The sequence below is a fragment of the Drosophila mauritiana genome, chromosome 3L, assembly GCF_004382145.1.
Source record: "Drosophila mauritiana strain mau12 chromosome 3L, ASM438214v1, whole genome shotgun sequence".
Classification (NCBI taxonomy): domain Eukaryota; kingdom Metazoa; phylum Arthropoda; class Insecta; order Diptera; family Drosophilidae; genus Drosophila; species Drosophila mauritiana.
Window position 1 is genome coordinate 9,717,023 of NC_046669.1, and position 27,920 is coordinate 9,744,942.

General features: G+C 41.4%; 1 protein-coding gene across 9 annotated transcripts in view; it reads left to right on the top strand.

Moving 5' to 3' along the window:
• Positions 1–27,920, top strand: part of LOC117141844 (kin of IRRE-like protein 2) — a 223,601-nt gene that overhangs the window by 63,242 nt on the left and 132,439 nt on the right. For 7 of the 9 annotated variants that reach the window (XM_033305514.1, XM_033305513.1, XM_033305515.1 and 4 more), the window contains exon 6: positions 2,696–2,864. In XM_033305514.1, the coding sequence (XP_033161405.1) occupies positions 2,696–2,864 (169 nt within the window). Of the gene's footprint in view, positions 1–2,695; positions 2,865–25,098; positions 27,901–27,920 lie in introns of those variants that run through there. The other 2 variants (XM_033305511.1, XM_033305512.1) reach the window with 2 other exon arrangements.

Below are 27,920 nucleotides of genomic sequence, written 5' to 3' on the forward strand. Positions count from 1 at the left end.
GACGTTTTGGCGGACAGGTCATGTTTAAATTATCGCTGTTGACAAATAGGGGAATAAGGAAAAACCGAGCAGAGAATTTTCAGATCGGCTTCTCATCCGCGACCTAATTGTCCTTTCGCTTCCGCCAATTAGCCCTGTTGTCTTAGACAGGTTAAGCAGCAGCCAGTGCTGGCTAATTGCAGAGTGCTAAATCCGCAACAGTTGCACGCTAATTGCGATGCGAGAGAGCCAAACAAAATATCAACAAAAAACGCTTGGAGTAAAAGATTGTGGGGCAGAAATAGAGGGAAAGTGGTGTTAAATGCGCTGTACACACAAATCCGGCCAACAACGGCTGCTCACTTCTTGCACGGCCACTTGGCGTATTTTAATGTATTCCAGGAATTTTCTAATTAAAACCCAAGAGTACCTGTGTGTGTGTGTGTATGTGTGTGTGCTATGAGTGGCCGCAGGAACCTTAACGCGTCCTTGCTGCAGGCTTTGCAAAGTCCTGCGCTGTCCTGTTCGCCGTACTTCGTGCTCCGTGCACACGGATTATTTACGATCCATGCAAATTTGCTGTTAATTAGTTTAATGGATGGATAAACCCAGTTGATGCACTTGCACCGCGGATCCCTGAAATGTATGCAACCCTTTTTGCCTCGCACTTCCGCTCGCTAATTGTAATTAACGTGTTGCATATTTTCGCCTCTTCGCACCTGAGGTCAGGTCCTTGACAGCTCGACTGTGGCATATGTGTGGCTAGCATGCCGGATGGATTCCGGCTAATTCCAGCAAATAACTGACATTCAACGTGGCCTCGGCTTCAGCTAATAGCCAATTTCTTGGCCCTGTTTCAGCATTCAAGTGGGATTTTCAATGGGTCGTCAGCTTGCTCCACTTTTCACGATTATTTCAGTCAAATCCGCTGCCTTGAGCGACATTTATTTACTAACGATTTTTATGACCCATGGCTTGCTGGATTTTTATGCTCGAAATATGATGGCGATTATTACGTGGCCGAGTGCCACATAAATGCAATATATGCGCATTTTCAATGGACTACACTTTACACAAATATTTTATTTACTTTTTACCATTTTCCGGCCGTGTTATTATTTCCTTTGGGTCTTTTGTATGGCATTTTCCTCCCAATCTCCCAATTCCATTACCAATCCCATCTGATCCACCAGATTGAAGAAGTCAGCAACAGCTGCAGTTGTCATAAAAATTGCAGGCGGCACGCCATGAATTTTTAAACTTCCAATGGCAGGATGCTTTTTATTTTCAATTTATCAAATGACAAACTGCAGATTCGCATTTATTCCAACTCACTGGTATTTCGGCCACGCCCCTTGCCGCCCACGCTCATTAACTAATTTGCGCCGAGGGCAAAAATATTATAACACAAATATGGTTTTTATGCTAAAGTCAGCAATAATGGGGCCAGGATATCGTGTGCCTACTGATAGCCAAACTTTTCACTTGCCAAAAGTTTTTGCGACCAACTTTGTGTCATTTTCATTGTTTTCATGACTGATATCCACTGTTTTGGGGTATATAAGAAAAGTCATTTCTCTATGACATTTGTAAAAAAGAATTATAAATTGAGAGATATTTTTCCAAAGAAAAATTCAACCAAATAACTTAATAATTCATTCCAATTTTGTGGTATAAAATGTTAATATTGGAGAGCTTTTGCTAGTCAGTTTGCTATTTCCTATTTACACCCATGTAATTGTGCAATCAACATATTGCCATAATCGGTATCAATGTACTGATTTATCCAATTTCCTGTCCTATTGCTTGATGTCTATATCTGTTTAGCCATCGTCATCACTATCAGTGACACTAACTTTGCTTTCATTCCTCAAACTATCGCAAATGTCGTCGATTAGTTGGGATTAGATGGCAGATTATGCCCCGAGGTCCTTTGGCCAAGGGTTGTGAGCTGCCTCATTTCCGGCGTTGTTGTTTCTAGCATAGCATTTCTTTTTGCTTCTGTTGTTGGTGACAAAGTCTTTGCCCTGTCAGCGGCATTATGTGTTAATATCAATTCTCTGTCAGCTCGGTTCTAACGCGAACTTTGGCCCTGCTGTATTGGCAAATTATTCCGGTATTTGTTTTTGTCGGCTGGTGGGAGCGACTTAATATGCATTCAGCTGCTGTTAAATCCAGTCCTTGACAGGACCTGCCGACATTCTGCACAAATCGATAATATCAAGTCGTCTGCGATGGCTCACAGAAAGTAATAAGCATAATGAGAGGAGAAGGAGCCTCAAATCCTTCCGATTTGCATGACATTTCACGCGATCTTTGATGTCGAAAGTTAACTTTAATCACGAAACACCCCCATCGAATTCCAATTAAAATCACAATTTCAACGAGTGTCAGTCAAGGACAGTGTTTTGTGACACCCTCAATTATTTTGCGCTTCAGGTGTATAATTTACACAGCGTTGAGAGGTGAGGGAAAATCAAGAGGAAAAATCAGTAGACAATTTTTACGTAACTCACTGACTGTGCGACATGTTTTGCTACATTTTTCCGCACTTTAAAGGAGGGTCAAAAATTACATTAGGCACAACAGCCGTCGGTACATGCGACTTGCTGTTTGGCCGCTCATTGTTTCGACATTAATGTCGGGAAAAGGAGTGGGCATTTAACATGCATGGAAAATACTAAGGACTCACGACTCTTCTCCTCTCCATTTGCAGGTCATTAATTATGATTCATCAAGAGGCGGCGTGTCGGTAATTACCGAAAAGGGCGATGTGACAACCTCATTTCTGCTCATACAGAATGCAGATCTGGCCGATTCGGGCAAATACTCCTGTGCGCCCTCCAATGCAGATGTGGCCAGTGTGCGTGTCCATGTCCTAAATGGTAAGTACCCATTGCCCTGTCCCCCCTTTTAGGTCCACCCTCTCGAAAATCGGGACAATCGGAACACCCCCAGAAATTGTTGCCATCCTCTGGGCAAATACCCGAATGCCACGCCCATGAAATGCCATTTGTAGAGGAGCGCTTGCATTAACTGACAAACGTACCCGACAGCCATCCACTGTGCTGCCATTTTGTTTTCTTTGTTGCGTTTCAAGCTCCGGTGCACACGAAAAAATAAAATCACACATATACTCAGGAATACAGATTTGAATCAAGAATCTATATAGTTTTATACAAAGCTTGCAGTGTGCGGGAAAAATGGTGCTCTCTTCGGAAAGTTTTGTAAGTTTGTTGTTAGTTGCAAAAATGTAAGGAAAACGTTAGAATATTTCAAATTCTACTTTGTGATATAAGGCAACGAAAGGTTCTTACAAGATACAACTAATGAAAGTACCTAAATATATCTTATATTATTAATTATTGCATATAGTTTAGATCGAGTTGATATTGATTTTGAGTTGATATTGATTTTTTGCCGTGTGACAAATTTTCAAATGTCCTGGCAGCGCTGCCTTTGCATCTGAATACATGTATCCGTGACAGGGCGTTACCCAGCGGGACGTTTTATGAAGTCAAATGGACTTGGCCCGGGGGCTGCAGCCAGGTCCAGAGGTCCACCAGTGGACAGTGACCACCGACTGGTGACCTCCGACCCCGCTATTCCCCACCAGCTGACCGCCTTGACCCACTGCTAGCCCACTGAGTTCGCTTTCCGATTGCAATTTCGGCTCATTTCCGCCTGCATGCAGGATGCCCGTGACTCTTTCACAATTGACCGGCTCCGGGTCCTTAATAAATTGTGCAGGAACTCGGTACGCTTGATTTCCAGCCGGACCGCAAAAGTGCAGCGGTTCCACAATCTCCCGTATCGCCAGTACAAAATGGCCCAATTTTCTGCTTTGATGTTTTCATGTGACCCACGGGGCGAGAAGGATTGGTTGTTTTGCAGCGGGTTCGCAGCACATAATCGCATCAATTATGAGCAAATTAATTAGCACACTGCGGTTAATTGCAGTTAAGTGAGTGCCAGACAGACGAGAGTTGCCAGAGTTCCAGGCTCCGGGGAAAGGATTTCCCGCCAGCCAAAACACAAAGACGGATGCCGGCGACATTTACAAATTGCCAGTGGGACTTCGTGGGCAGAGCAATTGTTGCAATTTGCCAGCATAATCGCTGTCGATCGTCGTGGATTTGACACAGTTAAAATAAATTACGTAATTGTAAAGGCCACAGACAAGGACAAAAAGGAAAGAGGGATATGAAGAGGGTGTGGGCGGGTAAAAGGTCCTGCGAGCGACTATGACAACGAATTGTATACAATTTGAAGGGAGGGTGCGGGCTTGGGCGCACCGGATACGGAAATGAAGGGGGCACGTTTTTCAATCATGCTAACAGCACCATGGTGACCCCGACACTAGTAGCCACCACCCAGCGTTTTCCCGCAAATGGACCGCAAATGGTAACGTGCGGAAATCCATGCTGTTGCCATTGTAAACGTTTGCCAGCCATTATGCATGAATGCATAGAAATAGAAAACAGAGGGGAGAACGGGGATCCTGTTTGGGGTTTTCCCAGCAACCAGGTGGGCTCCATGGTCCGGAGATGCCTGTGCGATAGAGGGTTTAACAAACAAAATAATGAAGCAACAGCCCCAACAACCCGAACGGGCAAAAAGCCGCGGCACGCGGAAAATAAAAAAAATATTGGTCACGGAATATACGAGCTTACACTACTCCGGATGTTCTAGGCGAAACAGCGATAAGCTGAGAGTGAAATCCGATGTTTATTGCCTTTCAAAACTGTTTAAATAAATCCAAAATTGCGCCATAAAGTGACCCTAAACTGCTGCCACTGAATAAATAAAACGTTTTTAGGCAGTCGTTTGATAAAACTATTCAACTTTAGAAAGACCGATTTAAGTGTATCATCATGTACTAATTTAGCTGAATAATTTGAAAATACACATTTTATTAATAACCAATTAAAATTTAATTGACTTTCATCTCCTTTGACATTTCTCACATAAAATGTCTTATTAAAAAAGTTAATTGCATTCATTTGTTTATTGCATTTTAATCAGCGATAAATCGCACTATTGGCTTTATTATGATTGCGCTTTGTTATTTTTTTCACCTTACCATTAAAAATATCTGCGCAATATTTAGGTATGCAACTTTCTACGTTTTATATATTGTTTAAACAAATGTACCAAACTCTTAGTCGAGATTAGCTCCTATTGTTTTTTTGGTTTATCAAGGCTCGTGCCCTTTGTTTTTGAATGTTAAACGACAAACCCATTTAGGTTATTGAAAAACTATTTGCAAAGCGGATTAACAAGCCCTAATATGTTGTGGAGAGAATCACCTTGGCTTACTGGTTCGCTTGTTCCACCACAGCGTTATGCAATCGTAATCTGTATAAAAATCAGATTATCTGTTTGGATTTAGCTGCTGAAGTTCGACCTTCGCCAGCGTTTGGTCACCATGAGTCTGAATGGAAGGTCGAAGGCCACTTGAATTCGAGCGTTAATGAAAGACACAGGGGCCTCGTGTTGTGACAGGCAAACAAAACGCAGCTTATAGTTTGGATTTCGGAATGGTGATGTCAATTGTCCTTTTACCAGCCCCCTGTTGCCTGGCCATCAGAAATGTCCTTCAGACGAACCACACTCCTCCAGGGCAGGATATGCATAGGTCATCATGGCTAGCTGGATGGTGAGAACTGCTCCAAGGCTCTCAGCATTACTTTGTTGGCTGTCACAAGGCAGTGGTCATCAAACTGAAGTATATAAGATGACCCTTGAATTTCATCAAACAATATTATATTAAATAAACTGAATCAAAAAAAAGGAAAAATAAGGAAAGGTTACATCATCGAAATGCTAGACAGAAAACAATTATGCATCTCTAAAATGCAATGCATAATTTTAGAAACTTTAATACTTTTTAAATACTCTTGTTCCTATCTTCGTTTACTAATGATTATTTAATGCGTGTGTAATCTGAATTTCCGTGTATTGTCCTTAAAATAAGTGAGTATTATGCCGGCCGGCACCCAAGTTGCATTGAGCTGTCAGGAGCACACTCTGCGGAATATCTGACTTGGGATGCCGTCGAATTGAGTTTCGCCACAGCCGCATTAGTGGCCATTCCCTGAATGCTAGAGCCCCATTAAATTGGATATGGAAACCACAGGCGAAAACCACTGTGCGCTCGGCGCCTTGAGAGCGATTGCATTGGATGTGCCTGTCAATCAGGCAACAATTGGGTAAATCAGGACTCGGCGCTCAGTGCCAGTGCCAGTGTCCATCTACGTTGCGTAGCCAGAATGCCTAAGCAGGTAGTTTGCCCTATTTGCTGCTGATGATTTCGATGCAACCTTGCAGGATGGAATTCGATGGGGGTGGCATGCTCCAGCATCCACCTGGCTCCATTCAATTATGGTCAAAGTAGGAACGATGGCAGAAGGCGGATCAGGTGACTCGTGGCTCGGCATATTGATATTTGTGCGGCGTACAGGCGCTGCTGCCGTCGCAGTTTACACTTGAGAAATCAAACGGAATCACCGACAAATGTCCTGGCCATCTGATCCCCCCCACCCACTAAACTAGAAACCTGAAGAAAAGTACGAGAAAATCCAAAGTTTCGATTTATTTTCGCCAGTTTGAAATTTCTTTGGCCATTTGTGTAGCGCTTTTGTTGGCCGCCTGCTCATCAAATGGCAAACGACTCAGGCAGATCAAGGAAAGTGTGAGAAGTTAAAGCCTTGACCTGCTTCCCGTCCAAAAAGTGGAGGAGCAAAATCCCCATAGCTTGCTGCACGTATCGAAGTCACCCGTATGTCCTGCGAAACACAAGCACACACAAACAACCGGAGACCAGAGACGCCCGAAATCCTTTAGTCAAGTTTCGCAGGATGGCGAATTTATTCCACTTCGTGTTTACCGACAACGCTGTGTGCTGCAGATTAGCTTTGTATTTTGTCACAGGAAATTACATTGCGCCTTAAGGATGCCGTAGCGCAAAAATTTCGTTTCATTGTTTGCGCGTTTGTATTTGAGCGCAGCGCTGACTGAGTGCCCGACCTCCTGATCCTGGGTCTCTGGGCCAGGATTCCTAGTCCTAGTCCGTGCCGGAGTCCGATTCCCCAGAGCCAGACCCACGGCGTGCACTGTGGAGAATACGGAAGATTACGAAAATCTTCCTGTTTCGATGATTTCGCGAACACTTTTGGATAGGAAAGTTTCACAAAAATAAAAATAAAGATTTTGAAATCATCAAAATCACAATTTTGATGGACATATATTTTTTATTGATTTCTAAGGAACAGATTTGTAAGAATACAAGACTAATCTCATAATGAATCCCTATTTTCTTAAATTTTTCCCTATTTCTTTTATTTGAAAACTTGAAAACTCTTTCCTCACTGTAGTTCGCAGGTATGCTCCATTCGCCATCTTTCGCCTTTAATCGTGTGTACGTGTGTCACTGAAGTTGGCGAGAGTTCTCGGCTTTCAGGGAATCCTGGCTCCTGGCAACTGTCCACCTGCCCTCCATTCCTGCCCCATTAGTCTGTACATTAGCAGAAGCGTACAAAGCTAACACTTCCTGTGTGGATGGGTCTATGTGAATGTGACGCACTGTTGTTGCTGCAGCTAGTTTGGCATTCCGGCAACACAATTTAATACAAGCTACAGCAAATTGCAGAGTCGAGATGTGTGTATTTAAATGGCAATGATGCCGTTTTGTTGATAGGCGCCAACAATTACACTGAGAAAGATAAAGGGTTCAAACTATATAACTAAGCTTAAAAGAACATAATTATACAAATTAGTATACATACTACTAATAGGATCTTATGCAGGTGTATATTCCATATATCATACTTGCAAATACTTATCTTGGATTTAGTTTGTTGTATTATGCAGCTTATATGTTGTTGATTATCCTTCTTCTTTATTACAGTGCATTTTTCTGAAAACTAATGCCTGGAAAAACTTTGTCCATAACTTATGATAACATTTCCGTGTGTGGGTTTCCACATCGGAGTTCTGCCGCCATCACAATCTCTCATTCGTCGTAGAGCCTTCGCTTCATGCATAGTCAATCCTCGGAGATTGCCGGCTAACATAATTTGTGCCATGTTGAACAGCGGCAAAGCCAAGTAGTAGTAGTGTGGAGACGGGAAGGATGCTCGTATCCTGCGACCGCAGACCACCCCGATATTTTGGCCAAAGCCGAGGAGTCAAGAACTGTATGGCCAGGATAACTCCTTCGTTGCCGTAAAAGAGGGAGGAACATTTCGGCTTGGCTGCAAACAAATCCGCAGCTAATAATATACGGCTTTTGTTTATTAGATTCATACATTTTCTAGCCAAGTTTTGACGCATATGCGTACGTGGGCGGATATTCTGTTCTATCGTGCGGTTCGATGGCGTGGGCATATCACTTTGAGTCTGATGCCCATTATGTTTGGTTTTATGGAAGCACTGCGTGCTGGAAGTACCCCCCTAGAAAACCCAAATTCCATCTTTCCGCAGCCACTCGAAGTGATTTTAATAAAATTACCAAAGCGTGTAGGTAAAAACAACTTGGGAGCTTGCTGCGTGGCATGTAAATCCTGGCCAGAAATCGCTGCCGTTGGCAGAAAATTGTTGCCATCGACCTATGATGAAATCGGGCCAAATTGCATGATTTACGTAATGGAATAAATAAAATAAATTGCTTAATTTACTGATAAATTACATGAGCAGCAGCATACGAAAGTTTGCCGTGACATATGTGGAGGGGGTGGTGGTTGGGTGGTTTATGCCTGCCTCACAGTGGGTGTGAGTGGCTCAGGGTGTCATGGATACACTTACGAATGGGGGACTTTGGGGCAGGCCTTTGTTTTCCTTTTGTTTATTTCTGCATTTTTACTTTGGCACATTTTACGAGATTAATTTCGTTGCCCAGGCGATACCTTTCGCATTGAGGGGGTCAGGTGGGTGTGGTATCTGGTGGGTGGAGGCCAGTGGTCAGCTGCAACCACAATAACCGCACACACACACCGACAAAGGCAAAAGAAAAATGGCGGAAGGATCTACAGGCGTGTAAACTACGGCTACTTAACCCACACAATCGTAAACGCACCTGGTCTCATTCTCCTACTCCTCCTTTGGCCTTCGGAAATTTACGAAAGATTTATGCCAAAACCTAATTTCATGGAAAACGTATTGTTCTCGTGTGTATTTTGAGGTCAGCATAACTGGCTGCACTATTAAGCCGAAAGTGTTCAGTTCACTGGCCAGGCTTTTGTAGTATTTTAGTTTGAGCCACGTTATTGCCGCCCGACTTGACCCAAATCTAATTATTTATGTTAATCGCTCGCCGAGGCACACACAATATATCAAATCAGTAAAATGTATTATCAGCCGACGTTATGATAAGAGTATACGGATTAATTTAAATTAGTGCATCTGCTGCACTGCACGGCTCTCAATTAGTGCTTAAACTCGAGATTTCCAGGTATTCCCACTCCGATGCCGTTCCCATTCGATGGGGGTATTCCCTTTTCCCAATCCCATCCAATTCCCTACTGCCATGGATTCGTCCTGTGACGCTCTGGGGATTTTAACGAATGTGATTTGAAAATCAAGTTTTTGCGCAAATTGTGAAAACGAATAAAAGGCATCAATCATTCAGTCGAGCGTCGGGTGAGCTGGAGTGTATAGTAAATGTCATTGCCATGGACTCGCCGGACGGTCAGCTGAATAATGCGGCAGGTTGTTCGACGAGAGGATGGGAATCCTGGACAGGAGCCGCTGGACTTCCGCTTGCCGGGGCATTTCCGCCAGCCACTAAGCGCCCTGCTCAATATGCCAGTAGCTAGGACCTTCGTCTATGAGTGAGTCCTTGTCCGGGAGTCCAGAGGTCCGAATAGAGTCCTGAAGTTCATGACTGTGTGCATTTATGGGCTCATCCCCCTTGCGAATTCCCTTTCACTGCCGTCCATGCTGGTACATTAACAAAGTTAAGCCAGCACATCGGGTGGTAACGTATATTTACTTGGTTTCTAATGAGATTTCCAGGTACTAATAGGAACGAAGATGCGCAGAGGGAAAGGATCAGAAAAAGTCCTGTGAGATCTGTTTGAAAAATAAACGTGATATGAATTTGTATTTAATGTGTCACAAAAATATTTATATAAATATTTAAGGTTTTAGCATTGCTTTTATTATAACATTTTAGGAGTATGTAATTTATTTTCTCCTTTTCCCGATTTTTACTTCTTATATTTCTTTCTGTGCAACTCCCACAGTTCATAAATAGCAGAGAGCACGAATTCACCCGGCATAAACTTTAATTTCATCGTGCGAATAAATGTGTGTTTATTTGTATTGCTTGTATGCCTCAATTTGCTGGCAGACTTGTTTAGGGATGATGATGATGTTTTTGCCACTGCCGGTTTTGCCCTTCAGCTTTTACCTTTGGCTTTATTACCCAACTGGTTTCAATAGTACATGAGTCCAAAAGACCTGCTGTGTGGCTTTGGCTTTTTGCACAGGTGACACATTCATTTGTTGACCACTTTGATTATACCAAACGAACCGAAAGCCGTTACTGAAGTAGGTATTTTAGCCAGGACCAAGCTGTTTCCTAGATTATGTCCCTGCCAAATGGTAAATGGTAATTTGTTTGCCAGACAGGACTCTTTTGGCCCTTATTGGTGTTATTTCGCAGGTCCTTAGGGGCTTCGAAAATTGCATTTGCTTTATTAATTAAATGCCAATTTTCGCTCACAATTCAATTAGGAAATGCACAGGCACGAGGTTGATTTTGAAACACACGTTCTCACATTTTATTTGGTATGCTATTTTGGAGGAACCAGTTCACCAAATGAAATGCTTTTGGAGAGCAAATAAACTTCTATTTTAGTTAAATTAATCATTTTCTTAGGAATTTCTATGAGTTCCCCTGTGACAGTACATTATTGCCAAGATGTGCAATTTCCTTTCTTCTGGACTCAACAATGGAATGAATTCCAAGTCAGGAATGTTTTTCATATCTTGGTCTTTCAATGTTCAAGTCTGGCTGTGAAATAGCAAACATCAAAGTTCATAGTTTATACATAGCTGCAATTCAAAAGTTCTATGTTTGAAATTATAATTGATTTCCATTTTCAAAGAATAAAAATTAAATTTAAATTAAGTTTCGGGTGAGTTCAGTCATTTTCTTGGACTTGTACTTTCCTTTTCATTCTTAACTCTTTGTCTTGTGGGCATATATAGTTACAAATCTTCTTTACATCCTAAAGCTATCCATTTTTTATTCCCAATCTTCGACACCGTAGAATTTGATAAGTTTTCATATAATTGACACATTGTCATATCCTTTGGTTACCCATAATTAAATGGAAGGATTCTGAGGGAAAGAAAAAAGATGATATGAGCTCTTTTTGAATTGTTCCCGGTTTGATTCCGATCCCCCACTCTGTCCACCTGTCTGTTGGCAGTGCTCACCTGTCTATTACCAAAACTGACGTAGCTCCCATCGCAGCTGCAATGATGCATGCTGACTGTTTTTTACTTTTGTATTATTTTTGTTTTTTTGGAGTGCATTGCAGCTTTTGCCGAAAAGGCGGCGCAAAAAACGAGCAACAAATTCCGAATTGAAGCATGCAGTGTTGCTAGGTGCCTGAACCCGATTTTTTCCAACTGCGAATATGCAACCCACGTGGAGATGAGCATGATGTGTGCCAGGAACCAGATTTCACTCCGCAGGACGCACGATGCAGGATGCGGAGCGTCATTGTGTTGCACAAACAAATGCTTATGTCGCACTCAATCTTGCCCAGATTGGAAGCCATAATCCCGCTGCCCGTATTTTTCGCCACCAAAATAGTGAAGGTGAAAACACCGAACTTTTGGCGGTCAGTTGCTTAATTGGAGGTTGTTCCCAAAAAAAATATAACACACCGACACGGATACAAAAAAGCAGCACAAAAAAGGATAGGAATCCCTGCAGCAATCTTGCACCACAAGCGTTTCGGGCATGATACAGAAATTTGCTCAAACTCAAAGGCATTTGCTTTTAATTAAAAATTTCCACTTGGCGAACTTTGGCGACCCGCTGGAAATTACTTACTGCCAACTACAGATACTCTCGACCCTTTCGCTAGGCAAAAGCATGGGCCATCATAACCGAAAGAAATGGCTGTATTATATACATAATCAATTTAGCTATGCAATTTTAATTACAATTTGTGGGCGGGGTCAGCACACTTGCCACGCCTCCTCTTCCCTCTCCAGTGGCGCACGTGTGTGTGTGTGTGTGTAAATAGCTGCATAATGGAAAGTCCTCGAGTGCAGTCACGCCTCCGTTGTCCTTCGGCCCAGGCTGACAGACAGTGTCTGCGAAAAGTTAATACACATGACGTGCAACAAATTATATTTATCGCGCATCGGCAGGCATCAAATTATCAGGGTACACCGCCAACCGCGGCAAGTAGCGAAAGGATCTCCGTGTCTCATCGACATCCCTGTGGTCCTTGTCGCCGTTGCAAATTGATGCTTAAGGACAATTTTCACTTCATTACGCGCTCGCTGCTCCCCCTACTATTGCCTTTCGTCCTTATTCTTTTTTTTCCGGCACATCCAATGGGTATCAGGAGTGTAGTTTACGAAGGTGCAGGTTTGACAGCAGGTGACGTCTGGAGTGCTAAATATATATATATGCTTAGACTTGGCAAAATAAGACTAATATTTCGATTTCGAAGCTAAGCCAATTGATACCATTTTATGATTAAGTGGTTCTCAGTTATATGATTAATCGATGTTGGCTCTTAGAAGCATGATATTAATGACGACAATCTTTTTAACTTTACAAAAGTACTCTTTATATGTTTTGTATTTCCTGATATCAATATTTAATTATTTAAATATTTTATAAAATATGAATGAGATTGTCCGTTCGACTCGACGTATTGACTTAAGCTGCTTAGAAGATCGAAGGTATCTACCAGTCCATTTCGTGAGATATCATATTCACTTACACGTTTCCCTCGTAATGGAAATTCCTTTCCAGTCGCCTTGGTCACAATTACTTGGCTGTTTGAGCAGCGATTTGCGCGTAAAGTGTGGCTGGAAAACCCCTATAGCCAACTCCAAATGGTATCTGGAACAGGAAGAGGTAGTTTCATACATGCAGTGGAAGCCATCAGCTTTTGCCACCGTGAAATTACACTTTCGATTCCCGGAGGCGAGGAAAACCCTATCACTGATGCTGTCGCGTTTTCCGGGCTTTGGCGCACCTTTGCATGAATAATCTAATAAGGAAAAATGTCGGGCGTATATCATTTAAAGGCAACCCAAACACACACACACTCGCATACACGCTCTTCTGGCTTGCATAATTAATTGTGATTGATATAAGAAATTATTCGCCGGTGGCCAAACAGATGGCGGAGCCAAGTCGGGCCAAGAAAAGCCAAAAAGGGCGCAGTGAAAAATCATCTCGCAAACTTTCCCAAAATCCAACGCCCAAACAGACATTTATTCCAATCCACACATATGAAAGTACTCCTAAGGTTAAGATAATAGTAGCATGACAGAGTTTTGGTTAAACATATATAAAGAAGAATATTCATATACAAGATATTTATTAGGTTTTAAATATTAAAAACATAAAATCTAAATTTTTATAAAATATATAAAAATAAAAAAGCAAATGTATAACGAGCTGTGGAAAAAGAAAATGTATAACATTTTCTCCATGTTCGCTTTCAAACACATTGCTATTTAGATGGCCGCCGGTGTGCATAAGGGACGAGTGATCCGCACACCTGCACACGGCAAATGGGACATCATAAAGAAACTCAATTTGTTGCCGCTCGAGCGATTTGTTTGCCACGCAAATGAACAAAACGAGTGGCAGTAAAGTGGTGTGTGTGTGAGCTTCTGTGTGTGTGTGTGCAAGTGTGTGGGTGACCGGATGCAGCGAAAGAACGGGAAACAAACGGAAAAGCAGCGTTGGCCATTTTAATTTATGTCGGTCGGCAGCGCTTTGCTAAGCTGCTTAACGCCGCCAGCGGAATAAGAACAACCAGAAAGCAGCAAGAAATGCCGGGAAAATGCAGGGAAATGCTGGCAAAATAGTAGAGGAGGAAAATAGAATGGGTATGGAAAGTCGACGGACTAAGGTTTGCGAAATAACCTTAAAATATAGCAGCCGGCTTAAACAATGGCTAAGGGCGAGGCCATGTGTGTACGTGTGTGTGTGAGTGTGTGGGGTGTGCTGGAAAAAAATGAGTGGGGGTGTGGGAATAATTCGCTAGCAAATTGAAAATAAACGCTTGGCGCTAACTAAAAAAGCTCTGCACACTTTTTCCTCGTTTGTTCAAATGTTTTTGTGTGAGCTTCAACGGGCGGTGCTTACTTTTCAACTAATGGGACACACACACTCGCATCCGCCAAGAAGGTGTATGCTTAATAATATATGTGTGGACCGTTTGCAAAACGTGGCTTACTACCCACCGAAGTTGACTAAAATGTATCTCTAATTTTGGTGCAAATTAATCTATGACTTCTTCATCCTAGCTAAAGATTTATTTGTTGCCCTGGAAATCAAAAATGATTAATAAAAATATTTTTAATTTAGGCAACTTTAGTTCATTTATAGTTGTTTTTAATGCTTCACATTTTTATTGAAGAATTTATGCCAAACATTGTTTTAAAGCATCGTTAAGATCGATTGTTAGTACGCTTCTTGGCCTTGTTCCAATTGTTTGCCCAGCTTGTTCCTAGTTGTTTGAGACTAACTTTTGTCGGGGATATCCAAGTTCTGCAGCTATTCCTGCGTCAGTGGATATCGAAATGTCACCGCAGTATTCGCTTTGAGCCTGCTGGGCATCCTGCCCGGAGCTTAACCCATTCAAAGTTGCATTTCCAATTTGTTCGGGCTTTCAATTTCAGAAGGTCCAGACACACTCGTACCCTTTGCAGCTTGGACAAGCCAAAGTTCCATGATTAAGCGCGTTCGCTGATAATGAAGCGAAAGGAAGTGCCTGAGTTCGCAAATTCGCACTCGTATATGTGTTCAAGGAATTTCCAATTTAAAGTTGAAAAAATATAGCTGACTCAAACTTAAATAAGCAAACAAATGGCTAAGCAGAGATCTCTGCTTATAGAAGTCTGGGTGGCACAAGGCGGCCAGAGGAGCTAGAACCACGCCCCCTTCGGGGCCTCTCATTACCCACAACCAATAGCCAAGTGCACACGCACGCACTCACACACACTCTCACTCATACACACATACGAGCCACACTTTGCCAGCAGCACTTAATTACGAAACGGTTTTTTGGCCACGAGGAGCAGCTGCTCCTTTTTCATCGCAGATTGGGGGAAATGCTGGGGCATTGTGGGGTTAAGGAGCGAGCTGCCTTTTCCCAGTTGCCTCGCTTTTCCGCTGCATATGTGCAAGTGTGTATGAGTGTGCGGCGAAAGCAGCTGTGCCTTTTGCCTGCCATTTCGCTGTCAATTGCAACGTGCATTGTGTGTCCGTGTGCGTGAGCGTCTGTGTATATCTGTGTGTGTGCCACTGATGACGACACCGACATGGCTTAAAAGGGTTTTATTTTCTATACTCTCACGAAAGAATAATGCGGAAAATCACTTGCAGATGCGCTTATTGTAAGCAAGCTACAGTTTATTTCAGCATATATACAAGTTGCGAAGAAATCTTTGGGGGATGTCAACGAAATCTATAGTAAGAACTAATGTGAATTATTTAACTTTATGTATAATATTACAATAAATATTTGATTAGAATGGTGGGATACGTGATCTTTTTGCATTTATTGCTAAATAACCCACCAATAAACACTTCAAACAATTCATTTACTTAGCCAACAATGTCAACATTAAAGCCAACTTTGCTAAAGCTCTTGACATTTTTGCAAGGGTATTTCCCGCATCGGTTCGCAGCATATCATTGCCTTTTGTTTCAGCTATCCTGGTTTTGCCAACAGACTGGAGGAGACCAACCCTTGCACATTCAAAAAAAAAAAAAAAAAAACAGCCGTTCTTGTGATGGTTTTTGTTTCGTTCCTGCGTTTTTAAATTATTACATCTTATTTACAATGTGCAAGTTGTCCCGGCAGCCGCCTTAAAGGCGTGGAATTTGTTGCCACTTTTGTTGTTGCATTTGTTGCTCGCTGTTTCTGTGTTCTTGTGACAAAGAAATGTTGCAAATTAAGCGCTCCACTGCGTGTACTGCACAAAGTTTCAAGAGGCGCTTCACAGAACAACAACCAATGCGGCTGCAACAAAATTAAATAAAAATGCTCACGTTTCCTTGTTCACATATACATACACACACCGCCCATACATATACACTCGTAATTGTATTTCCACATTTTGCAATGCATATTCGTAATATTTCATTATGTGCTGCACTCAGTTCGCATTTCTTGCCCCGCCGCAGCTGCAAAAATGTCGTCATTTCGCCGCCTCAACCACACAACTTTCTGCAATCAATTTGGACTCGTTTACCTGAAATTGCATTAAAGTTTCTGCCTCGACGGCGGTTTATTTAAACTCTTTAAAATCGTCGACCTTTAGGGTTTTCTGCACGTTTCTTTTTTGAGTTAAGTGGCTAGCTTGTGTGCACCAATAGACACAACAAAACTTAAAGTAAATATACAAACTGCTGATACCCCAAAAAGTTTTATAAAATAGAAGCAGAAAATCAGAACTTTCGGCATAATTAAACTGTCCAATTAAGTAGTAAAAACTATTTTATTTTATTTCTTAAAATTTAGTGAAAATGAACAGTCTTATTTCTTAGTGTATAGATACATGCTAGCCCAACTTATCGCTTCATAAAAACATTCTGTGCAACAAGAAATGTACCACTACATTTTTCAAGGTAGTCCTTGAACAAAGTTCGATCCGCGAATGAATTCCCAGTATGGCATTCCTCGATGGTTCAATCGACGTGCCCCAAACCGCTCGTTCCGATGTGGCTTGTCCAAGGATAACAAGTTGAAGTTGGCCTTAATACATGTCCAGTTGGCATGCAAGTGGCAGCAGACCCTCCTGGGTGGAGTGTCCTGTATTCCTGTACACGGCAATATCGGTAAGAATGCTGGTAATAATATTTGAGGTGCATCACAGCGAGCTCCTACCGAGCACTATACTATACTTTACTATATGAGAGGACGTGCATCCGTACACGGCACTTTTACGCTGCGTTGGCAGTGAAGGACTGCACTGCGAGAAAATACGGGGTGCTTTTAAAAGTAACAGCTAAAATATGATGTAAAATGAACTTAAATTAAAACGATTTAAAATGAAATGAATCTTACTAAGCAATAAATTCCAGGAGATTGGAATTTCATATTAACTATTATTTTGAGCCAGAAGTGAAAAATGGGAATTTCTTTCAGTGTACTCAGACCGCTGTGCTCCTCCCCGGAGGCCTGTCCGAAGATGACCCAGAATGCAACTTGTGCGGGTTAGTTGCCTGGTTTTCCCATCTGCACTCGTGTGCGTGTGTCATGTGACTCCGGGCTGCAATGTTTTACTTACCACAAAATTCTGTAACTAAACGCACAGGGGCGTGGCAAAGCAAGGGGCGTGCTGGGGGGTGGGTGGCGGCAAAGAAATGGGAAATGGGATATGGCGAATAGATACAGGATTCAACGGGTCTACTTATGGAGCACTTGAGGCGGCACGCACACAGGTAAATGCTGCATCGGGCAGGATATATCCAGTGGCAAGTTTTGTTCGCCAAAGTTGCCACAGAATTCAGAAAGAGAAAAAGAGAGAGTGATAGTGGAGGATTCGCCCACAACATATTGTTACGGCGAACGGAAAAGTTCTTGGCCCCAAAATTGTCACCGTTTCAGCTTTCAATGGTGAGCACATTGACAGGATAAACTTTAACTAGAATTCAAGTGGGCAGTGGGAAGTGGACTGGGGTTTTCGGCTCGGGGCTTGAATTTTAAATTACTATAAAAAGTCCGATAATGAAAGGCTGGCAAGCAGGTTTTGGTTACCTGCAGCAGAAGACCTTGAATAATAACGGTTTTAAATTACATTTCCAGCAAAAGTGAGTTTGTAGATTTTCTCTGACCAATGGAATTTAAACATTCAATATTTTGCTATAGCTACTATTTTTATGTTTAAACAAAAAATGGCATTCAATACTTTAAATTTCTGCTCAGAAGAACAAAATAAATAAATAAAATGATATACACATTTTAATTGTAAACAGGAAAATACATTCTGCACATGGAATTTCTGTTTACTAATAGTTTGATGTTTTAAATTGTTTTAAATTGAGAATCGATTACAGATACTTATTTTATTGTTTGATATTTTTAATAAAATAAGTTTTTTTTTAATTCTTAACTTTTGTGGTTTTTGTTAAGCTCAAATTTATGTCCTGTTTTACACAAAACCGTCTAAATAAACTGCGGCAATCCGTTAATGACTCCAATAGACTAATCTTACTACTACTACCGCCCAGCCCCACCCCGCAGCAGCTGAGACCTAATGCTAAGTGCACTTTTAGCTAATTTGCCAATCATTTAGGCACTCAGCCAGCCAATCAGTCAGTCATTCAGTCAGCCAGTCAATCAGACAGTCAGTCAGGCAGACACTCGGGCGGCCAATCATCAGGAGTCTGCGATGGGGCCTGAAACAGGGTTGGTAATTGGATTGCCGGCTGCCTTTTGTAATGGCCATGATAATGAAACTCAATTGCAAAAAGCGCTCAGATTTGAGTCTTTTCGCTTGCTGTTGTTTAATCAAGCGACAAAAATCAATAGGGCAATAGGCCAACACTGCGTATACGTTATTTTTGACGTTCGTGTGTGTGTGTGTGGCATGCCTGGTGGTGTTTCGATAAAAGCCTGGCAGATAAATTTGGAAACAAGTGCTATCTGCACTTAGCAGGATGTCATCTTCAAGCGAGCCTTGGCCACCAGCTGGCGGCGATCTCAATTTAAATAATAAAATATTTGACCAATCGATAAATATGAATTATGTTCTATAGAGCTCTTCACACATTCAATTAGAGCAAACAAACACTCACTCATGTGGACACTGGACAGCTCCTTGAAGTCCCAGGACTCAAATGCAATTCGAAAGTTTCCCATTTCGCTTGGCCTGCATAATTTTTAGCAGTCCTTTCGGGCAAATCCATTCGATAACGAAATAAATTGCTTTCAACAAATGCTCACTGCTATCCTTGATTAATAGCTGAAACTGAAAGGCAGCCAGCCAATGATTGGACAGCCGGGGAAAATCCTTTTCCCCTCCAGTTTCGTCCTTGATCCTTTCGGCCTGCTGATGAGCGCACATTTACTTAAATGTTTCTGGTTCGGGGGCTGCTCCGGGTATTTGCTGTGTGTTTGCGCTGTACGAATTTAATTGAGTGCTAAATGGCACGTAAACTGATAGGTCAACACATACAGACACACTGGGTTACACGAGCAGGACTAGAAGGCATTGGTGCGCTGCATGGACTAACTTTCGCACCCATCTCCCCCATCCCCACCCGCATCTCACCGGAAAAAACCAAGACCAAGTCAATCGGCAAGTCGAAAGGCTAAGGCGTTGCCAAGGACACTCACCCAGCCACCCATGGAGCTCGCTGCGAACGTGGCCTAATGTGCATCAACGATTCAACAAATCAGCAAACATTTGCTACTCCTAAATTGCGTGGGCCAGCAAAAAAGGAATCGCACTGCAGCAGTCAATAAACTACATTTATTAACACTTTTGCGTAGTTGCATGTTCTGTTTGCTCAGACAAAGGTTTTCACTCATAAAACAATAGCAATTTATATTACACATATATTTTATTAAATTGGGATCAAGCATCAATATGGTATTTGCTTTATTTCATACTTTAAAAACATGACTGTAAGTGGCAACTACAATCAAAAAACTCTGCTTAAATACTTAAGCTTCTGTTCTTTTCTCTCTTTGAATAAAACACGCTTTTAATCTTTTAGATTTGCACCTCCATTTTTCTTTGTGGGGGCGTCACATTAGTAGGACAATTTGTTGGGTAATCTTCTGTTGGTCTAGCGAGTTGCGAGTTGGGGCTCCATTGCCATTTCGCCTTTTGGCCTGGCCGAACTTTTTTGGCCCGATAATCTTGCGAGTCCTTTGAAGGCGTGCTCGTATGTATGTGTGTGTGGGGAAGAGTGCCAGTTGAGATAAACGTCAGCACGTGCAAATAAAGCATTAAAACATTAAACCAAAGACAGTGGGGGCACTCGCCTTGACCGCAATGACTCAAATGACGAACGGCAAAGGGCATCCTGCTCTCCAGGATCCCTTGTTGTGGGTCCTGACTTACGCAAACAGTAAGTCAGTGCCATACACACACACACATACTCACACATCTGAGCAGCGGCAAGGACGCACGTCTCAAGTTTATCAAAGTAAAACGAATGGTAAGGAGAAAAAAAGAATGGCAAAAAAGGCGAGGCGAGCACAAAAAGCTACAAAGAGCACGGGAAATCCAAGGAAAAGCAGTGGTAACAGGTCAGGCCACACTTAATTCATTCGTGATTTATATGAGTCGCTTTCGGGGACTTAAAATGTGGTTACAGCTTTTGGCTTTGGCTTTGGCTTGGCTCGGCTATCTGGCTTTCGCCTTTGGATTCTGGCTGAAACTGACGAAACTATGTGTGCGGTCTGCTTGGGGCAAAAGATTTGCCTGCGCTCAATTAAAAATTCCCCTTGAGCTGCTCAAAATTCAATTGGAATACCCTTCGTCCTCGTCTTCAGCCCCAGAAACTATTCCCAGATATTCTCGACAAAGTCGAAAGCCAGCAAAACCGCTGATAAAATACATATATATTTTGGTCCCTGGGCAGAGGGACAGAGTCACATACAGCCAGAGACTTTTGGCTAAGCCTGTGAAAACAAGTTTTTTGGCTAGCTGCCGCCGCCGTTCGGCATTTTGTCACTTTGACAAAATTGTTTGGTAGTTTTCTCGCCGGATTCGCCTTCAGATCCTAACTCTTCCACTCTCCGCTCGATTCGAGCCCAACTTGTCGTTCAAGTGACATTCAATTATTATTTCAGCCAGGCAGTGCACAAACTTTCCAACGAAAACTGAACTAAACGAAACGAAAGGAGATGCTGCGACAAACGACAATATTGTTAGAATGTATTACAGTCAGACAAAATGTCCAAAAGATACATATACATATATAGCTATGTATATATGTATATATATAGAGCTTGCACAAGGGGCAAGACGAAGGGCACATAATACGTATTTGCGCATTAAATTCAAAACTTTTCAAATAGTTTTGTGCCAAATAAAATCAAAACGAAATCTACAAGGAAATAAAAACAACAAATTTGGCCATAAGTATATAAGACTGTGTGCGTGTATATAATAAAATGAAAATGAAAAACTTTTAAATTACATTTTCAATGAGAAACGCTGAGACACTGAGACTCAGTCTCCATTTTACGGCTTAGACAGGCATTTTAACTGATTAAAACAGAATTAAGGGAATTTTTTGGAAACTTTTGCAGCAGCAGCAAGTTATTGCGTACCTGCAATAAGCTCGAGATTTTCTTATAGTTTTAGGACACTTTTCAGCCAGAAATGTTGATAGGAAGCAACAGTCTTCAGTATTTGTTGAATAAACGTCGATAAAAGTCAGAGAAATGGGACTTGGAATTCTGCTTTACTGAATAAATGGATGGGCTTATTTTAATATTTGTTTAGGCATTTGTTATGAGTAAGAAACTAAAAAGAAGTATAATTATTGTAAACCTCGAGTTCTGTGGAACAGCAGCAACTCACACCCTTAGACCAACCTTTTAATCCGCATAAAATATTACCTTGTAACAAATATGAATATGTGACACCCGTAAAAACCTTAATTCGTGTACTCGCAATGCACAAAAGTCACAGGAGCGCTGAAAAGTTTGTGCTCGATTTTGCAAATAATTTTCCCCGCCGGAGCTTAGGTAAATTCCGAAGTTGTGAATGCAAATGCGGGTGGGAGTTTCTTAGTTTTTTTTTCATTTTTTTTTTGTTACCGGATAAATCGTAATTTGAACTCGAGGCTGCCGCCCAAAAAGCGTGCAGCTTAAAATTAATGACAGCGACGTAAATGTCAACGCTGGGTGAAAAACAAGCGCAACTTTTAGCCAGCCGCAACGTGTGGCAAAAACAATAATAGAGCCGAGTTTTCGCAGGGAGTTTTTCCAGAAGAGCCGGTAGGAATGGAAAACGGGGAGGGGTGGGGTAGCCGATGCATGGCTTCCGGTTTTTGTTCGCGCTCTGGTATTCGCTGGCACGCCCAGTTCCTGGTGCCGCCCCTTTGGGCGAACTCCTTGCCAACGGAATTGCGTGCTCGAGTGTCACATATGCACATTTTATTTATAAACTTGCAGCAAAGTGGAAAAAACGAAGCGAACGACTTCGCGGAATGCAGTGCCACCTCAGCGGGCAGCTCCTTTTTACGTCCTTTACCGTACTCCTGCTCCAGCTCCTTGCGTGCCCATGCCCGGCGATAAAGTCCGTGAAATGCTTATCATGCCCAAACCGGATGTGCGCAGTGTCAAGCAGCAGGAGCAAAGCGTTTTTATATCCCACGATAGCTTAATGCATAATTGAAAAGCACGCAAAGTGAAACAATAGACCAAGCTCTTCGACTCCGTTTCAGTTTCGGTTTCAGTTACAGTTTCAGCTTCGAACGAAGGCCATTTAAGCCATTTCCGACTATTGGCACACATAGCAGTGCATCTTCCTTAAAATATTTGGTAAAACTTGAGCCCCATAATTTCCCTGGAAGCAGAATAAACATTTCGGTTGGCAAACAGGCAACATATGCTGGCACAAAACGCTTTGATGAGGTAAATAGAGAGAAATAGAAGGGCTTTTGATAGCTATCGCATTTCAGTTTAAATTTTCAGAAATATGCAACAACAAAATGAAGTTCTCTTTTATTCCAAATTATTTGCATAACTTCAATTTGGACAACACTAAACGTCATGTTATGCGTCAGAATTTAATTAGAGTATAGTTTGTAAAAGATGCCCGTATCAAAGGCAATTGTGCGTGTAAATAGAAAGTATATTCTAAATTAATAGTTGACAAATATTTTAAGATACTGTCACTCGTGAATGAAATTTACCTAACAAGAAATAATATATTTTCATAATGAAAATAATTAAAACACAATTTCATTAAAAACTTTCCTTGCTTTGTGACAAAGCTTAGGCCACTTTCAAATATCTTAGACTTAATTGAATTTCCTGCCTTGCTGGCAGTTTTCTAATGAATTCTCATTGGCCATGTAAAATACAAATATTAATGGCAATCAACATTACTGCCCATTCGCACTTGTTTGCACTTGATAATGAAAATTATTTAATATTAACAGGCTCAATTGGGCCTGAAACAATCGCGCTAATGAACTGTATAATTCCCTTTGGGCGCCTGGTGGAAAGAAATCGCATCAAGTGAAAAGTTAAGGAGCTTGGTGGAGGCAATTGTGGGCGTAATTGAATGGCGCTTAGTAAAACCAAATCGCAGCTTTATGTCGCTTCTAAGAGGCCGCGCCACTTGCAAAGTGCGGAGAGCAAGTGGCTGTCAGCCGCCATCCGGCATAAACTGCACAAACAAAGCGCGTTTAAGAAAATGTAAAAATACTGCCAAAGTATGCAAAGCTGCTCGTAAAAACACTCGAAACTACGTGCATGCAGCTCAGCTCGTCGTGAGTCCTGCGTCCTGCGTACTTCGTCCTTGGGCGGGAATTTTGTGTGGAAGTTGGAACTCGGTAGTTGCTTAGCTGCATCCTTCCATGACCGGTTTCCTTCCTGAAAATCCATCAGCGCTAATTTTGCATATATCAGTTAGCATTTTTGTTCGGTTCTGCTGCTCGTTTTTGTTTTTATGACTAGCATAGCAGCTCCTTCCATTTCAGTGCACTTTATTCGCCTTCGTTTGCCTAAGCTGCCTTGTGACTTGTGTTTTTCCAGCCTTTCCCCAAAAAAGCCCGAGGCTATTTTAGTTATGCAGCGTCTGGCGAAAGGTTGTCGGGATCTTGGCTCTGATGATGAATTATGTGAGCCACGTACGTTATTAATAATTCCTGTGCTGTCAACAAATACATACATTGTCTTGTGCCGCAGTCTCCGCGCGGCAGGCCACATTGCGTATGCGTGATATGTTTGTATGCGGGGGCGTCCCACGACTAGGCATCATCTAAATTTATTGGCCATCTTGTTGTGCAGCAGCCGAATTCGAATTGGAGAGTCCCTCGACGACCTTCGCAAGCTGTTTACAAGCAAATTGATGGGTGTATACCCCCCTTCACGCATATGCCGTGTATGACAGCGCAACCCCTTTCCGAACATAACGCATACGCCGTGTATTACATCATGGCACTGTTTGTTTGCACATTGTTCACAACGTACAGTCTACAGCGATTCGAGTGGCAAGTTTAATGGCTGGAAAAACTCAACTCAATCAATTACCAGGACAACACACTCGGCCAGTTGAACATGTGTAATTGATACGAGTCCTTAAAGGTGTTTTGTGTTATTTACGTAGGCACTCCTTTGCCCAGCATCGCGTGCAAACACTTTCGGATTGAAGTATGTGATGTGTTAACAGGCCCACTTCATTTTGGCAATTAAACGGTTACATTGTGTTGCCTACTTCTTAAGTGATGGGAGGGGGGTTATTAAGCGTACTGGTCCCGAGAGATAAATCATCTGACTAAATCATTCCTATTAATGGCATTGGCGTGGCACAATGCCTGTGTGAAATTTGCTAATTATTCGACGGTCAACAGTTTGATGATTAAATATTTCATACGCTTCGACTGACACCGAGTTTGTCCAGGCAGAAATCACAAATGTCTGGCTATTTCCCTCGGCTCCTTTGGCCCAAAACCAAACACTGCAGCATTAATTAAATATTTAGGCAACATACACAAACAAACACACAACCTACACTTATGCGAGGCCAAACAGAGCGCAACAAATAAAGACGGTCAATTCTGTTACGGCACGCTGACTCAAGGAGTCGCAAGGATATGCATTCAGCTTGTACTTGAACTCATGCACATGTCCGCACATTTACTTGCATTTATTTACCGCTTTAACATGTAAGCTCAAGACAATGCAATAAAGTTGAAATTAGTTCGGGCCATAATTTCAGGTGAACATCCGGAGGCAATGCAAACTGGCTCATCCGGTTGTCAGTACAATTGGCTGACCATCGTCCTGCTGCTGGGCCTCGTCCTTTGCTACAGTAGTCAACAGTGCAGCTCCGCAGTGCCAGCGTCATTAACATCGCCATTACCATTGCCATCGCAATTACCATTGCCAGCGGCTGCAGCAGCAACAACAACTGCAACAGGAGAAAGTGCATCCAGTGAAAGTGTGACAGCCGCAAGAGCATCAGCAGCAACAACAACGACAACAGCAACGAGGAAGCGATGTCCTGCGGTCAAAAGTTGTCGCCAGACCGCCGGTCGTGTCCTGACCAAAAGGTCCTGCCACAGATGATCGAATGAAGGCCACGCCAGCCCCAACTAAATAGAGTAATTTAAAGAGCCACATGAAATGTGTGCGAGTGAGTGTTCGCCCAAGAAGCATCTATGAGTGTGTGAATGATCCTTTGAGTGTTTGCTACTCACCCGTTTAGTATGCCAGTTTTAAACTTGTACTCAAAAACCACATTGCCGAACAATGACGCAGTAGAGGGTAAATTTATTTCAAGTCAATCAAATTTTCTGAAGATTTTCTTCTTTTAGTGTATAGTTTTCCCGATCAAAATGATATCCCCTTAACAGTAAGAAGAAATTGGTTTATAATCTTTATAGCCTTACCATATCTATGTAATCTATTTCTTACCTTCTTAATTTTATAAAGAAAACTTCGCCAGTTTTATTGATTATTCCTAAATAAAATGTCTCCCAATCTTCTCTACTGCCCAAGCCGTTGTAAAGCAATGTATTTATATAAATAATATTTTATGTAAACTTATTGATTACAATTTAATGTGTATATTTAAACAAAATCAAAATGTACTATACGATGTGTGTAAATAAGAAACTTAAATAGAATTACGGCATAACCGAGCGTTTGGCACGCACAACAAAAAAAAGGTGTATTACAAACAGAACAGAAATGAATAATCTCTATGGCCAGTGGCACTGACTCTTTTAATAAATTATTGAATAATCAAATAAAGTGCAGTGTACAGTGCAAGTGCCGGCCTCAAATATTAAATAATTATATAAAAACGTAGACAAGCCAAATAGAAACAAAATGAGTGCAGCAGTGAGTCATAAAACATTTAAATTGATTGCCATATCATGCAAATATTTGCACCGCGCAATTTTCCGCCAAACAAAATGTAAATTTGATTTTCTGTTTAATTCAGCCACTCAAATACAATTTATTTAATATTTCATTGCAGTGATATTAATGACACATTTTTATAATTGACGGTAAACCAAGCCGCCTCACTTCGAAATGATTAATAAATGCTACGCAATGTTTATCTAACAATTTCTTTAAATTTGACCAACTTTAAACGTTATGATGTTATTCAAGTGTCACATGCAGTTTAAACCATTAGTTTAATAATGACTTGCCATTAGTTTTGCCATCTTAATTAAAAACTATGCTGTCGTGTTAAATGACCACCAACGGCGCAACTTTAATTACAACAAATGGTAAAAGTGTACAGTAAATACAAAAATAATTATAAAGTAATCCAACTCCACCCAATAAATTGATTTAATTAATAATTAAAATGTAAAAAATTCGAATAGGTCTGATTTCACGTTACACGATTCTGTTGACACACAGCAAATACTATAGCTCATAGTTGTTATAATTATAAAACAACAATTCCATTTCGCCGACCCGCAAATTAACTAACATTCGCCGTTGAAATCGAACGATAACCCATTCAAAATCATTGAGAATGCTCGGCCAATTAAAATGTGATGTGATTTTCCCCATCTTGTGTTTGAACACAATTATAATGAAACATAATTCCGAATTATGCAATGCCATTCGGTTTGCTGCGGCAAAGCTAATTTTATTAATTTTCGTTAAGCTGTAAAAATAATGTTAGTCATAAGCTTTCGGCAAATTGTGCCATAAACGATAATGTTAGTTCCCACCACACAGTTTCAAATTGAACATAAATTTGATCTCCAATTTCCATCCGATTGTTTTCTAGCACGTTTAAGCAATTGGAAACCATGAAAATTATATTGATTTACTCTTGCCTCGAATCATTTGCATTTTAAATGCCAGGTTCGAGTTACTTGTGTTTCTGACTGCAGCTAATCTCCTAATTGTTAATGCAACCAATCAAAACTATAAGCAGTCACCCCACAAAACATATGAATATGCGTACTTCGGTTTAAGTGTGAGTGCGAACATATGCCAGCCAATTTGAAATTCCAAATCAACGGAATGCTAATGCCATAAGCCCACAAGCATTCGTCATCAAACTTTAAAGCGCAGTAAATAAATTGACATAAGTACATATATATATATATATATATTCGTAGGCCATCAGCTAAGTAATTCCTGTATATTAAAGTTAATTAGAGAAGCTCTAGAATTATGCATTAGTCAAGTAAATTTACGTGCTATGTGTGGACTAACGACATAGTTAAATAGTTGTAATAAAGCAATCGAACTGTGTAACGAACTACTTTTAACTGTTGGAACCTACAACTAAATGGCAAACTAGTGAAAGCATTATAAAAATATGACATCATAAAGAAACATAGCAGAGCATTACAATAATAAACAAATAGCAACGATAACAAAAGCCAAACAACACGGCCGGAAAATAAGCGAAAACACTAAGTTTGTTGTTTGGTTTTTGCGCCATGATTGTCGCCACAGAATTGTAAAACAACAAATGACATGAACAAACAACAACAAAAAAAGTGAATTACAAAACGGAGTGCGATACGATTAAAATTTTTT